The sequence below is a fragment of the Phragmites australis genome, chromosome 7 (genome assembly GCF_958298935.1).
Source record: "Phragmites australis chromosome 7, lpPhrAust1.1, whole genome shotgun sequence".
Classification (NCBI taxonomy): domain Eukaryota; kingdom Viridiplantae; phylum Streptophyta; class Magnoliopsida; order Poales; family Poaceae; genus Phragmites; species Phragmites australis.
In genome coordinates, this window is record NC_084927.1 from 38134816 (window position 1) to 38150542 (window position 15727).

Here is a 15727-nt window from a genome sequence, read left to right on the forward strand (position 1 = left end):
GTGGAATTCTTTTGAGAGGCAAAAATGGCAGTGTTCAATGGGTAGTTTCATGGTGAAGTGCTAATGTAGTAGTAAGTACTAATACGCCGGCTGTGTCAGCAATCAGATTGGTCGTGTGTACTACTTGATCCTCTTGTGTACCGTTCTCCTTCGCGCTTCTTGAATGAAGGGGCTGCAAACCTGCCGGTCCCAAGAGCGAGAGGTGTTAAGCGGATCGGCATCACCAATTCACCATGCTTGCGTTGCTAGGTGGAGGCCGGCGGCGGGTTGCCAAGCCTTAGGTGGCTGCAGCCTTGCAGTCGTCGCGTAGCATATCAATAAGCGGCGGCCAGAGCGGAAATCGCCGTGGTGTAGATAGCGGCCGGATGCACCGAGCTCACTGGCGGCGGTGGGCAGCAACCACGCCGGCGTGGTATCGAGGTGGGGCCGTTGGCGACATTGCCAGGCGCGGGCCGCGTCCAAGCTGGTCGAGGGCAACAACACAATTGTCCTGCAGACACACGAGTTCGGTCTGGGCTGTAAACGAAGAGATTTTGCTGTGCCAGAGACAGGCGGAGACAGTTGGGGAACGGGCGCCCCCGGCTGGGTACGTGATTCCTGGGCAGGCTAGGCTAGCAAAGAATTGTGGATGATATGATATCTCTTGGTCGTTCCATCCAAGCCAAACAGAGTTGGCCAATTGCTCCATCTGCTTGGAGTTTGCATAGCAGTTGAGTTGGCAACCACTCCTGCCTCCATTCCTAAACCACACTTCTGCCCCCAACCTCTTCACAAACCTCACTTGATAATGCACAGACTCGTCTCTGCCTCTATAAATCCCCTCTCCGACCATGCAAACACAACCATGCAATTAAGCTAGCTAAGCAGTAAGCACCACTCTCTCATCTCACAAACCCCCTCCCTGCCTGCATTCTCCTCCCCATCATCCACGTAGTGCGTGGCAGCCACCATGAGCACCAGCGAGGCCGGAGCCGCCGCGACCGTCATCCCCATCGACGACGTCGCCCGTCACCATGGCGCCGCAGGCAAAGCGCCGGTCACCGCGGCGCCACCTCCCGCTGCAGCCGCTGTCCCAGTAGCTGCCGCCGCCCCCGCTGCGACGACGACGGCGCCACGGAAGATCGGCCTCCCTTTCTTCCGGCAGGCCGACCGCGGCAGCCGGTGCGTGGCGCTCATCGACTTCGTGCTGAGGATCGCGGCCTTCGGGCCCACCCTCGCGGCCGCCATAGCCACTGGCACGTCCGACGAGACGCTCTCGGTGTTCACCCAGTTCTTCCAGTTCCGCGCCCGCTTCGACGACTTCCCGGCACTCCTGTCAGTGTCGCTCTCCAAGCACGGCTCACGAATCGCAGCATACATGTCCAAGTGAACTAATGGCAAATGCGTGCGTACCTGCAGGTTCTTCATGGTGGCGAACGCGATCGCGGCTGGGTACCTGGTGTTGTCGCTCCCCTTCTCCTTCGTCATCGTCCTGCGCCCACAGGCCACCGGCTTGCGGCTTCTCCTGCTCGTCTGCGACATGGTGACTAACTCTCCTTGCCTACACTCTGTCAAGCACAGCGAACACCCACGGCGCTAGACAGCATGACAGTTACTGAATCATTTGTGCCTTTTGCAGATAATGGTCGCGCTGCTGACGGCAGCGGCTGCGGCGGCCGCGGCCATCGTAGACCTGGCGCATTCGGGGAACCTGCGGGCCAACTGGGTGGCCATCTGCATGCAGTTCCACGGATTCTGCCAGCGCACCAGCGGCGCAGTGGTCGCCTCCTTCCTCGCCGTCCTCGTCTTCATACTCCTCGTCATCATGGCCGCCTTCGCCATCAGGAAACGCTGAATGCTACTCTGATCTAGCTGCATCCTACTCTTTTACCAATTATCTATGCGTATCATGTGCTGCTGTGTGCTTTGGTGTTTTGCGTGTGATTTTTCAGTTGCGTTGTGAGCTATTCGTGTAGTGTGAACATTGTTGGCCAGTGGAGTGCATTGTTCTTGTATGAGTTTCAGCCTTATTGCTTGCAAATGGATTGATCGATCGGTCTTCAAGTTAGTCTATTTCCTCAATTCAACATAGCTCAAAAAGTTAGTTATTCCGTCGAAACTGTCCATGCTAGTTTTTCAATAGACATCATTTAAATAAGAGTGAATTGTATAAAACTATAAGTACTGTGTCATTTGTAATATAAAACTTTAAGTATTATGATTAGTAACACAAAACTACAAGTATTATACATTAATTTCATATAAAACCCATTTTTAATTGGATTCACCAAAAAATAGTCTTATATTTCTCCAAAAATCCCAAAACATTTTGTATGTGTTCCATAATCCATGTAAAATCCATTTTAATTAGATTCACCCAAAAAAGCTTGTGTAGAATTTAAACTAAAATTCTCTAAAAAGATATTTTTATAACTCCTAACAATTGTTAGAGTCTCAAATAAAATCTCAAAAATATAGGGAAAAAGCAATAATATTCTTCTTATATGATGTACTCATTTCTAAAATTATTTTCACATTAGGTTATATAATGAAAAAGTAAGTTCATTTGTAAGTATATAAATGGAGCACTAGGAACTCACTTTTTTCACTCTATAACATAAGGCTAGAAATAATTTTAGAAATTAGTCCATCATATAAGAAAAATAAAATACCATATTTTTGGTATTTTATTTGATGCCCTGACAATTGTTAGGAGTTATAAAATAGCTTTTTTTAGATAATTTTAGTTTAAATTCTACACAATCTTTTTTGAGTCCAATTAAAATGGGTTATAAGTGGATTATAGAACACGTACAAAAATTTAGGATTTTGGAGAAACATAAGACCCTATTTTTAGTGCATCTATTTAAAATTGAGTTTTGTGTACAATTAGTACACATATTTGTAGTTTTGTGTTATAAATGGCACAATATTGGTAATTTTATGCAATTCGTTCTTTAAATAAATTTTAAAATGGGCCGACATATTTTGCTGGATGAACAAGTCTCCAAATGGAAAATCCGGCCCATCTCAACCTTAGAAAAAGACCGGCCCAGTTTGAGAATCCCTAAAAAAAATAACAGGAGAAAGCAAGGACCAAATCAGAAAACAGTAGAGGGATCCGACCGCGACCGCCGTCGCGGCTTATCCTCCACTCCATCCACCCCAACCTGCGTCGCATCGTCTTCTTCCCGGGCCATTCGAAAATCCGACACCGCCATGCTGATGCAGTTCCTCTCGCTCCCCGCCGCCTCGTCGCCCGCTCCCCACCTCCCCCCTTCCAAGCCCTTCAAGCCCGTCTCCGCCTCCTTCCGCCGTCCCTCCCCGCCCCCGCCCCCTCCCCCGCCTCCGCCCCCAAAACCATCACCTCCACCCCAGCCGCTGCTACCGCCTTCTCCAACAAACCCCCTCTCCTCCAAGCTATGGCTGTCGAGCAAGCTCTCCCCACCACCGCCTGCGCAGCCGCCGCTTCTCGATACCCTAGAGCAGCCCCCGCCTCCTACGCCACCGCCTGAGCCGGAGTTGGAGCAGGAGGCGGCGCCACTGCGGCAGCAGGAATTCCGGCAGAAGGGCAAGGTCTTCGTGGGTAACCTGCCGCTGTGGGCAAGGAAGCCAGAGATCGCCGAGTTCTTCCGCCAGTTCGGGCCCCTGGAGAAGGTGGAGCTCGTGCGCGGCCACGCCGACCCCGAGCGCAACGTCGGATTCTGCTTCCTCTACTACGGTGGCGACGACCCCGAGGCCGCGGCGGAGCGTGCGGTGGAGTTTGATGGCGTGGAGTTCCGAGGGAAGTCGCTCACGGTCAGGCTTGACGATGGGAGGAAAGGGAGGGCAAGAGCGGAGGAGCGGGCGCGCTGGGTGGAAGATGGGGGGCGGCGGAAGGCTCGGTCGCCGTGGCACAAGGGCAGAGAGGAGGCGTGCCGCGAGTTCCGGAGGGTGCTGGAGTCGCGGCCCGAGAACTGGCAGGCCGTCGTCTCGGCGTTCGAGCGGATCCCCAAGGTGGCTTCTCCGATCACCTCAGCTTCACTACAGGGCTTACTGTTTCCTGTAGAATGTCTTTTACGCAATTGCAAGGTGTCGGCGTCATATGTTGAAGAATGTTGAGAGGGCTGAAGTTCTACTGTCTCTGGGCTCATGGGCTGTGATCTGCAAACATTGCTGGGATCTTCCTCAAAAAATAAAAAAATGCTGGGATCCTAGCTCTGATAGATTGTTTTTAATAGCAGACGACACCAACAAAGCACGCTTAGAATCAGCATAGTTTAGGATGCCACTGAATAGGTCCATTTGCCCATGTTAGTTGTAGAGCAAGCTACATGGTACCAAAGTAACCAAACCAGTCATGAAGGGTATACGTTTGATATCATTTTCAACTGGTAGCTGACAACCAAACCTAATCTCCAATTTGATCTTAAAGCCTCCATTTGTGACTAACTCATGTACTAATCAATGAACAATTCCCTTCCCGCAATCCAATTCAAGTACGAAACCTTTCCCGGGTTGCCTTTGGAAATAAGTTGCTCCAAAAGGTACTCTTTGTTTCTATTTACAACACATACCCCCGACAGATTTGATATATGTTTGCAACCTTGCGCTGATCTATGACTTGTTAGAGATTTGGAGTCAATGATCATTTAATTTTGTTCTATGTGGGCAACTATGTTTCGGTTTCACTGTTGAAAAAAATTGCATCTGGTAGTCTTATATTAACAATTTCCCAGGAAAGTTCATAGCTCTTTTACTCAATGTGCGAGGATCCAAAGCATCGGTTTCACTGTTGATTTTTTTTTTTTGCATCTGGTAGTCTTATATTAACAACTTCCCAGGAAAGTTCATAGCTCTTTTACTCAACGTGCGAGGATCCAAAGCGGTTAAGGGGGGGGGGGGGGGGGAGGATTTACATGTAGACTATAGAATTGTCTCATAGTGTTAAGATTTGTCTTTTGTTGGCATTAACTAGTCTTTATTTTGACCTTGATGATTCAGCCATCAAGGAGGGAATTCAGTCTGATGGTTGTGTATTATGCCAAGCGAGGTGATAAGCATCATGCTCGTGCAACATTCGAGAACATGAGAGCAAGAGGAATAGAGCCCAATGCGTTTGTCTTCACAAGGTAGATGCATCGTTACTGTTGTCTGATAGTATTTTGTTGTTTTTCTTCCCCATTCCCATATAGAAAACTGTAGGACAAATTAACAACGAAGAAAAAAGTAAATTGCACCGTGGCTCTCTAACTTGCATGTGTGGGTCGGTTTGACCCAGTAACTGAAAAACTTACCGGTGAACTAATTTAAGTTGGTCAACAGAGGTCCTAAACAGTGCAGGCCAGCTATTTTCACTTGTCATGTTTTGGAGCTCTGGAGGCCCACTCAAACATGTTATTAGTGTAGATGCACATTTCTTCCAGTCAGAGACCTGCTCGATCCACCCATGCAGTTTCAGGAATCCGCAATGAAGTTTACTCCCAGTAAAATCTGCCAAATGACCTGTGTGAATTACCATCTGAATAAATGGTGAATTAGTACGGCAATAGATTAAATACATAAAGATTGCTTATGGAAAGTGATCATGCATGATTGCCATCATGAGAAGTTAATGATGGGAAAAATCTTAGGAAAGAACCTACCAAGAAACAGATTACACGGTCACTTCTATGCTAATTTGACTGCTTGAGATAAAAAATTCACTGATCAAATTATTGAGATACAAAGTTGGGTGTTCTGAAAAAAAGAGAGAGATACAAAGGTGGGTGCTCGTGGGCACATCTGGTAAAGAGCCTTGCCGATGTACCTTTGTCTGGGTTCTTCTGTACTTTACTGTATTCAATATCATAAGCATATATGTATGTGAATGTCTGGCAAACTAGCTCTAGCAACTATGCTGGCTTGTCTCCTCCATTAAATTTAATTCATTTCATGCAGCCTTGTTCACGCTTATGCAGTTGCTAGAGATATGCGTGGGGCACTGTCATGCGTTGAGGAAATGAAATCTGAGGGCCTTGAGCTAACAGTTGTTACTTATAGTATCCTTATTGCTGGATATGCCAAAATTAATGATGCTCAGTGAGTATTTTCTTTTTTCACATCACCTCAAGTTCCTCAGCCCTGCTCTATGTGCTACCCCCACACGCTTTTTTCCAAAATTCTGATATAGCTAGAACTGCCCCTTCATATATGATACTCTCAGTCTTAGACATTGCTTTAGGCACCAAATCACGTGGCCTTTTCATTTCTAGCCTTTCTCAGATGAATACCCATGGCTTCTTTCTAATCGTTTTATTTTTGTTTTGGAAGATCTGCAGACAACTTCTTCAAAGAGGCTAAGACTAAGCTCGACAATCTAAATGGAATCATATATAGCAACATTATACATGCTTACTGGTTAGTACTTACCGGTTACCAGATTCATAAACGTATTAAACATAAGGAAAAAAAGCTTCTTTCTGGAAAATGATTATCACGTTATCTGTTTACCAATATAATCATGTTAGAGCACTTAAGTATATGTACTTTTGCAGCCAATCTGGAAATATGTATCGAGCTGAAGAGCTGGTCCGTGAAATGGAAGAGGATGGAATCGATGCTCCTATTGATGTTTATCACAGTATGATGCATGGATATACTGTCATTCAAGATGAAAATAAATGTCTAATTGTGTTCGAAAGGCTGAAGGTATTATGGGAAGGCATCTCATGACTAATTAAATTTGAATTCCTGAGAAAAATTAGTTGTACATTTATTATGCTCACCTTCTTAACCTAAATGTATTGGAGACTCTTGATCTGAGGGTGGAAGGGGGTAAAGTGCCGTATTTGCCAGTCTGATTTGAAGATTTTTCTCACGTTGCAGGAGTGTGGCTTCAAACCATCAATAATATCTTATGGGTGCATTATTAATTTGTATGTCAAGGTTAGCTCTGCCTCTTGCGTGTTCTTCTCTGTATGTATTGCATCCTGACCATTGTGCTGAATAGGCTTTGCTTTTTCTTCTCTCGTTTTCCTTTTTGGGTCAAAGACTTCAAATTAGCTGATTTAGATGCCCTACTTTCCCACTCCTCTTTGTTTTTCTTTATACTAGTGCTTGTTAACTTTAATGGAAGGATGATTACAAATAAGATACTTGAAGTGCAGCTCTGATTTAAACTGTGTGTAAATAATATGGTCTAACTAATCATTTGAACTTGAGGCTGTACAATATCTGTATATCCTGTCCTTGTCTGAATGAAAGACAGTCACTGAGGCCGGTTTGAAATTTCTTTTTCAGATTGGGAAGGTTCCCAAAGCCTTAGCTATTAGCAAAGAAATGGAATCATATGGCATCAAACATAATAACAAAACTTACTCGATGCTGATCAATGGATTTATCCATTTGCATGACTTTGCAAATGCTTTCAGCATATTTGAGGAAATGCTAAAATCAGGTCTGCAGCCTGATCGTGCCATATACAATTTGCTGATAGAAGCATTTTGTAAGATGGGAAATATGGATCGAGCGATTCGCATATTCGAAAAAATGCAGAAAGAGCGAATGCAACCATCAAATAGATCATTCAGGCCTATCATAGAAGGATTTGCAGTTGCTGGAAATATGAAAAGGGCTCTGGATACCCTTGACCTGATGCGACGAAGCGGTTGCGCTCCTACTGTAATGACTTACAATGCTCTTATCCATGGGCTAATTAGAAAGCACCAGGTATTTTTCAAATACATATTAGGTTTTTCCCACTTAGACCATGTACTTCCAGCATTACATTTCTTTTTTTTTGTGTGTGTTTGCAGGTTGAAAGAGCTGTTTCTGTGCTTGACAAGATGTCTATTGCTGGCATTACACCAAATGAGTATACATACACAATCATTATGAGAGGCTATGCTTCTAGTGGGGATATTGGAAAGGCTTTTGAGTATTTCACCAAAATCAAAGAGAGTGGTTTAAAGCTCGATGTGTACATTTATGAAACATTGCTCAGAGCCTGTTGCAAATCAGGAAGGATGCAAAGTGCCTTAGCAGTCACACGTGAGATGAGCTTTCAAAAGATACCAAGGAATACATTTATATATAATATTTTGATTGATGGGTACGTGCTATATTGATACATTAGCTAATGCTGGTTAACTTTATTTTTTCCAGTCCTATAGGTTCTGGATATCTCTAGCCTACCCCAACTTGTTTGGGACTGAAAGGCTTTGTTGTTGTTATTGTACTGCTTCAGTAACTCAGACAGTTGCATTCATTGCATGCCTCGTGAACTGGATGGAACTACTGAACCAACTGTTAATCCATAGATTTTTTTGGCGAGAAAATACAAATTCAGGAATATGAATAAACTATAAAAATAATGTTTTTATTGGATTACTGACACTTTTTCTATAGTACCTAGTTTGTGGTTTATTTGAGCCATATTATAATCTAATATAGTTTCTTAAATGCTTGTTAGAATTTTGTATTTGCTTGTATCATCACTTATCTTTGTGCAGTTGGGCTCGGAGAGGGGATGTTTGGGAGGCGTCAGACTTGATGAAACAAATGAAAGAAGATGGAGTCCTTCCTAACATCCATACATATACCTCTTACATAAATGCATGCTGCAAAGCAGGAGACATGCAGGTATGTGCATTTTGCTTGAAATATTTAATGACTAGTTTTTTGGTGACACAGTTGGACATAGCCTGATAGTGATAGTATGATGCAATGAGATAAACATCAGTGAATGTTCTTTAAGGCAGTCGAACACAATGTTTGTAAGGGCCTTTATTGACACAATGCGACTATATGGCTCATCTTATTCTTATTGGAAAATTGTGAATGAAGAAGTATTTATCTTGGCCTTTGTTGCGCACTGTTCGTTAATTTGTTGTTTGAACTATTTATTGTAGAGGGCAGAAAATGTGATTGAAGAAATGACAGATATTGGATTAAAACCTAATGTCAAGACATATACCACCTTGATTAAAGGTTGGGCTAGGGTGTCGCTTCCAGACAGAGCGTTGAAATGCTTCGAAGAGATGAAACTGGCTGGGCTTGAGCCTGATGAGGCTGCTTATCATTGCTTGGTGACCTCACTTCTCTCAAGGGCAACTGTGATGGAGGGAAGCACCTACACAGGAATCTTGAGTGTCTGTAGGGAAATGTTTGAGAACGATTTGACTGTTGATCTGCACACTGCTGTTCACTGGTCAAAATGGCTTCACAAGATTGAGAGAACGGGAGGGGCACTAACAGAAGCACTTCAGAGAATATTTCCACCTGATTGGAATTCGTTAGAAGATTTGGAGGCTTCAAATTCTTTAAGCGATGGGGATTCTGAGTCTTGCAGTGATTCATACTTTAGCGATGATGATGATGAGGATCATGATGTTGATGACCACTGACATAATCTCGAGCCAGTTTTAAATGTTCTGCGATCCACACTACTCCTTCGGTGCCAGAGTTAACTCATCAAGGTATTCTGCGCACATGTGTGCTTAATATATCTCCACCTTTTTGTGATCATCGAAGAAAAATGTACACAACATTTTTTTATGTCGACCATGAATCTGTTGACAGTAAGTTCCATAATGATCATTTTTAAAAAGAGAAGTCTGCCAACAATGATCACTCATTGCCAGACTGTGGAGTTTATGAACATTTGATTCCAGACTACGGCTAAAATTCTTTTGTTCTAAATGACAGTGTTTCTGATCACATCCTGTGTCCTCACATTACAGGACAGTAGTTTGTGGGCTGTCCAAGAGGAGTGTTTGGAATCTTAGTGTTTTAAGCCTGATCTGTCTGGCCTCTACGGCGCTTCTTCAAGAGTTGCAGACAGCCAGTTACAGTGCTGCTGGGGCTGAAGGCACAGGCTGTCAATGCAACAGACGAAGGTCACTCAGTTATGTGTGTTGCTGTACTGATCAATGACTCGTAGTACAGGTAAATATTCTTGAGATATTGACAAGTTCATTCTTGTTATTCCTCTATTTTTTAGTACAGTCTGACTCATAAGTTAAATCCAATTTTCTAAATTGGATAAATACTGGTGAAGCTATATTTTCAATTAGCTTATTGACCATCCAGGCAGGGGTTTCGTAAAATGACCCGGTACAACTATTTGGAAGAGGCAGTTCTTGGCTGTCCTTTTGTGTTGTTTTATGAGAAATGTACCAGCCATGATAACAAGGCCTCTGCACTCATTCCGTACTCGTAGTATAATATTAGTAGGACCTACGGGAGTACGGGTTTTATAGGCTTATGGTTGAATACCACCTCTGTCATGGCATTGAGTGAGCATTTCCCAGCACAGGACTCCTAACTGCACTAGGCCAGCACCGGGCTCATACGTTGTAAGGTTTGGTAACCTCTCTTCCCTTGACAAGCCATGAGCTGAGTAGCTGAATCGAGTAGTCAAGTAGTAATACCTCCAAAAGGTGAGATCTCTTTCCTGAAAACAAACTAAAAAGTGTGATCATTTTAACTTGCTAGAAAATGTGTGTGGATCCTTGCCTTTGTTTTGATGATTTTAAACAAGGTAAAATAGGAGCTTAGATTGGTGTCTTGTACTTTATTGCAATCATTCTGGGCTGATTCAATTTGGGGGTGGGGGGGGGGGGGGATTCCCTCTTGAAACTGAAGTACACCTCCAATCAAGTGATACATGATGACTGTTTTCTCATTTAAGGTTTGGCATCTTCCAGTACAGCAGCTTCAATCAAATGAGCCTTAACGTTGCACAGCCCGGTTCAGTATTAGCTTGGAATTGCTCGCCCCTGTCCAAGCTGAGAGCTTTTACTAGTCGGGACACTTGAATGCCTGCACAAGACGGCATGAATGAGCCCAATTTCTTGAGACTGGTGTGCGCTTGTGTGTGATATGAGCTGCAAATCTTAGCTGGCCGGTATCTTTCATTGAATCAAAAGTGGCCTCCCACATTCAAGTCTTGGCACAAGATAAAACAGTGCTTCATTTATGCCCGTTATTTATGCTTGCTTAGCTGCATCTCCCTTCTGAATTCATATGCACCATAAATTCTTGCAAGGAAATTTTGATTGTAGTTGCAGTGCAATATGTGACTTGAATGTTCTTTCTATAAATAATTCACGGAGCAACCTTTAATATATCCATAAAGATTAATATGCATTTTCGCAAAGAAAGGTTTTGTATTACGGCACTGCCTTGTGACAAAGTGCTTTTTTTTTTGCGAAGGCAGAACAAAGTGCTTTTTTTTTTTGCGAAGGCAGAACAAAGTGCTTTAGGTGGAGTTGGATACCGAAGTACAAAGACGGAAAAGTTAGGTCTAATGTTAAGTAGTAATCGGATGTTGCGTCAAACTGAAGGCTATAAGATGGAAAGGGGAAAAAGACCGGGAATGTTTTTGTTCCTACAGTAGAAACTGGAAATGACACGGGCAACGATCCCAAACTTCTCGCTCTTCTGGAAAAATGTTGACTTTTGGAGCTCATAGGTGTGGAATTTGAACTGCTTCAAAAGTTAGCAATACTGGTAGACGCGTATGGTGATATGGTGTTCCTTTTTTTTTTTTGCTTACTTGGTGCAACTTGTAAAATGTTTTCAGCCTACTAAACTACTTCCTCTGTTTCAGAATACCTTAAATTTATTGGGAGTTCTCTCAAGAATAGTTGTCAGTTGTGGTGTAGTTTTTTTTTTTTTGCATCTCCACCCCTGCTATCAGTAACGTGAAAGATGTTGAGTGTAGAAGTGCATCGTTAGGCTAGGTATCCAACTGTGCATAGTTCATTTCCATTGATTAATACTGCAGTTTGTGCACCATTGGTCAATGCGCCATAAGTTATTCGAAATGACTACTCTGTTTAGCATCTCAAGTCCAAGCCAATCATGTGCGACCAAGGAAACAAAAATTAATCCTGAAATATTATAGGGATGGACCAAAGTGGCGTTCCTTTTTTAGCAATAGAACGGTGGACAGACATGGAAAAACACCATAACTGTAATATGGTTACAGCAATGGATTTGTATTATGAATTATTCTCACGAAAAGTAATGCTGTGAAATAAAGAGAGCAGGTCGTATGAATTTTGTGGCAGTACAGATAAAAGTTGTGAAGGGACCAGTGCTAGCTGGCCCTTAATTTGAATTTTGACAGTAGTATGACTGTAAAACTGTTCTAAAATACTTGCTTGTCTATTATATTAGTCTATTATATTAGTAAATGACCAACAAAAGAAGCCTCACAATTGCTCTAAGGAGAGATTACCACATTAATTGAAAAAAAGAAAGAGTATATACTATTAATTGTTATGATCATTTAACAGTCTAGATTAAATTTTATATTTAAAATTATAAAAAATTAGTAGTTTGATTTCCATACAAATTACGAAGCAAAATACTTAAATGAAGAGCCTATGTAAGATATAGTTAATTAATAGCTAAAATTCGAAATAAAAAATAAAAATTTACTAGTTGGATTTCCATACGGATTGAGAAGCAAAATATCTAAATAAAGAGTCCATATAAAATACAATTTATAATGATTGGAATTAGGATTAAAATAGAAAAAGAAGGGTCCATATTAAATACAGGATTGGGAAAAAATAAAAAATAAATAAAGTTAGTAATAACATTTCTATAAGAATTCAAAAGCATCGTGCGGCTCAAAGGTTGTCATGTCAAGCAGGCAGTGGGGCAGGCAAAAATCCAAAATTAAACAACATACATGAGCGTATTTACTGAAATAGATAACTTATTGTCGTATTTATAATTTTAGTATTTATATTCGGCACATCATTTACCGTAAATAAAATTTTGGTATATCGTACGTTGAAAAACCGCTGGCCCGATCATATCGGCACACCGTGTGTCAAATATGGCACTGTAGTCTATATTCGGATGTGCCGAATATGACTTTTGCCTGCCGTACGGTCACTAATTCGACACACGATCATATTTGACACACCATGTAGCGAATACAGCTACAGTGCCGTATTCGCCACATGGTGTGCCGAATACGAGTTTTTGGGCATACGGTGTACCGAAAATCTATTTTCAGTAAATGATGCGTCGAATACGGATGCTAAATTTGTAAATACGATAACATGTTATCTATTTCGGCAAATACGCTTATATATGTTGTCTAATTTTGGATTTTTGCCAGTAGAGCAAGGTACAACATATAGCATGCAGATGATAGAAGCTATGACCTCCAATAGTGACAAATGACATCAACAAATCCAAAAATCAGCAAGACGAATATTGGATTGGATTAGTAGGGGAAGTTATGAGCGTCATTATATCAGCCATGTGATAGGGTAAGGCATAGGCCGCAGCCTGTAGATGGTGCAACTATGATCTCCAACAAGGGCTAAGGACATCGACAAAACCGTTGATCGATAGGTCAAGGTAAGGTGGCAACACATCTAAATGATGTAGAGAGCGGAAACGATTTCCATTATTAAAAAAAAAGAAAGTACAACTCAATGAATAATATTGAACTTTTTTTGACGAAATATTGAACTTTCTTACTAGTATTTTATTTGGTTGCAACCATTGCGGCTACTGCACGATGACAGTCTTTGTTTCAGAGAACGAGGAAGCTCGAATTGAAGTCCTTAGCTGGTGATGCATCCAAGTGGCCAGTGGCGCGATATACCCCCCTAGACACGGCACATCCGAAGCAGCACAGCAGGGCCATCTATATATAACGCTCTCGAGCTGCACCATTCTTCCACAAGCCAAACAAAACAATAGTCTCTTCCCTTCCCTTCCCGTATGCACTCGAGATTCTTTCTCCAGTAGGAGCAAGTTGGTGCGGCACTAGTACTGCTAGATAGAGAGCAGGGCAGGTGCGGTGCATGAGCCAGGGCAAGAGCTCGATGGCCGGCGCGGTGGATTCTCCTGCGAGCTCGTGCGTGTCGTCGGACGCGGAGGAGGAGACGGCGGTGCCTGCGAAGCCGATGGTGGTGGTGGGGTGCCCGCAGTGCCTGATGTACGTGATGCTGTCCGGGGAGGAGCAGCAGCCCAAGTGCCCGCGGTGCAAGAGCCCCGTGCTACTGCACTTCCTCCGCGCCGACGACGCCAACAACAGCAAGCAGGCCGGCAACAGGCGCTAGCTCGCCCCAGCTTCTTGACCTCCATCTTCGATCCGCCGTGGTTTAGCTCCATAGTGTGTTTGCTGCTGCCCTTTCGTACCTTTTCTTTCTTTCCCATGCACTCTTTTCCGTATGTTAATCTGCACTACCTCCTCTCCTCTATCTAGTGCGTAGCACGTAGCGTAGTGGCTCTCCTCTACTGGTAGTACTGCTAGATTTGCTAGCTCGCAAAGCGAGAATTTGGGTAAATTAATTAGGCGCGCATGCATGTATCTCCAAACCTTCCATGATCCGGTCGATGATTAATTTACCCTATTCATCCATGCGCCGTACTTGCATTGCTTATTAGCTTCTTAATAATACATATAGTAAGTTAATTAGCCGCATGCATGTGTTGTTGGATGATGTTGATGTAGTTGGATGCTTGCTTATTTTCATCTCTGTTAAGTTGTACTATCTCATCATCTTGATATATGGAGTAATATAGCTTAACTTGAAGATGGGTGGAGTAACTTTATTTGCCCTAGCTAGAAAAAAAAATGTAGTTAAATTCATCTCTATCGATCTTACTACTCTACGGAAATTAATTAAAGTAGTAGCAGTCATTCAATTCAATCGTGCACAGGACAGGAGTATGTGACCAAAACCAATCAACCTCCAGCTTGCTTACTTTAATTTAATGGGAGCTGAGGGAGATCATCGATCATGCGGGACTTGCGTGCGTCTTAATTGCGAGGCCGAGCCGAGCAGAGCTGCAGGTGCGTGCATGGAATGGAATGGCAGCAGCAGAACGGATCGGAGAGACCATTACCAACTAGTAATTATACTATCGTCCACCGCCCGTCCTCCTTCCAGGCCAACTTCTTTTTCTTTCGTTCCCTTACGCGCATGCCTCCACGGTTGCACGTCTCTATTGCCTTTTTACGTGTCGGTCACTCGCACAAGGATCGAGCACCTACTCCCGTTCAGAAACGGTGTGGGAGTGATTAGTTGTCTGAATATATTAATGCTAGTATAGATTGTGTACTTAAGTTGAGAGGGAGTAGGTTAATTGGATAAAGTTATATTTGTTGAAAAGAAAAGTGTTTGAGTGGTTATATTTGTCTCAATATGTTGAGCTAAATTTTTATTTGATTGATCGAATCTGATATCGTATGAGCGGATGAAAGAGCTGAAATTCTGATTGGTTGCTCTATGAAGTTGATATTATGACATGTATATTTGTATCAGTTATATCAGATTGGAACAGTATATACGGACAAACAAACACACTTTTCTATAAGATTATATCTTTCTATCGAACTAGAATCCATTCACACGAACAATCAATCAGCCCCTAAACATCCCGATCGCCCATAAAGTACTCGCCACCTCCATCGGTGCCGCCGCCTCCACCCCTTCCTACCCCTAACATAGCCTATGCTCGCTCCCACCCACTAGTGGTCCTCGACCACCACAACCAGCAGTGTCCTCGTCATCCCGCTCGCCTCCACCGTCAGCCCTTTTTCAGATTCCTGCAGAAATTCAAGGTGATCATATGCACATTCATATGCTTGTATTATCATTGCCGTCGGTTTGCTCTCAAGATTCGTGACTGTCGGGTCACTTATTCTGTTGTCCAGCTACGCTTTTTTGTGCGTGTCGTCCTTGCGTAAAGGATATGTTAATATTCTCTGTATGGTTCTAATTTTATGAGATGACTCCGAAGAGAC

General features: G+C 43.1%; 2 protein-coding genes and 1 non-coding gene across 5 annotated transcripts; 2 read left to right on the forward strand and 1 right to left on the reverse strand.

Moving 5' to 3' along the window:
- The first annotated feature begins 117 nt into the window (after positions 1-117).
- On the forward strand, positions 118-2239 carry LOC133925295 (casparian strip membrane protein 1-like). The gene is made up of 3 exons (XM_062371212.1): positions 118-1314; positions 1399-1522; positions 1619-2239. The coding sequence occupies exons 1-3, from the start codon at positions 950-952 to the stop codon at positions 1832-1834; spliced, it is 705 nt and encodes a 234-aa protein (XP_062227196.1). The 5' UTR covers positions 118-949; the 3' UTR covers positions 1835-2239.
- Positions 2240-3124: 885 nt separating this feature from the next.
- On the forward strand, positions 3125-12003 carry LOC133925293 (pentatricopeptide repeat-containing protein At5g04810, chloroplastic). 3 transcript variants are annotated; one of them, XM_062371210.1, is made up of 12 exons: positions 3125-3975; positions 4963-5090; positions 5899-6039; positions 6271-6357; positions 6495-6648; positions 6826-6885; positions 7240-7668; positions 7755-8050; positions 8451-8580; positions 8850-9416; positions 9681-9885; positions 11849-12003. In XM_062371210.1, the coding sequence occupies exons 1-10, from the start codon at positions 3199-3201 to the stop codon at positions 9342-9344; spliced, it is 2697 nt and encodes an 898-aa protein (XP_062227194.1). In that variant the 5' UTR covers positions 3125-3198; the 3' UTR covers positions 9345-9416; positions 9681-9885; positions 11849-12003. The 3 variants fall into 3 exon arrangements, with proteins under 3 accessions (XP_062227194.1, XP_062227192.1, XP_062227193.1); XM_062371208.1 differs by lacking the exon at positions 11849-12003 and adding an exon at positions 10631-10949; XM_062371209.1 differs by lacking the exon at positions 11849-12003 and adding an exon at positions 10647-10949.
- Positions 12004-15625: 3622 nt separating this feature from the next.
- LOC133925731 (U6 spliceosomal RNA) lies at positions 15626-15727 on the reverse strand. Its single transcript, XR_009910999.1, has one exon. It is a non-coding gene; the product is annotated as a U6 spliceosomal RNA (small nuclear RNA).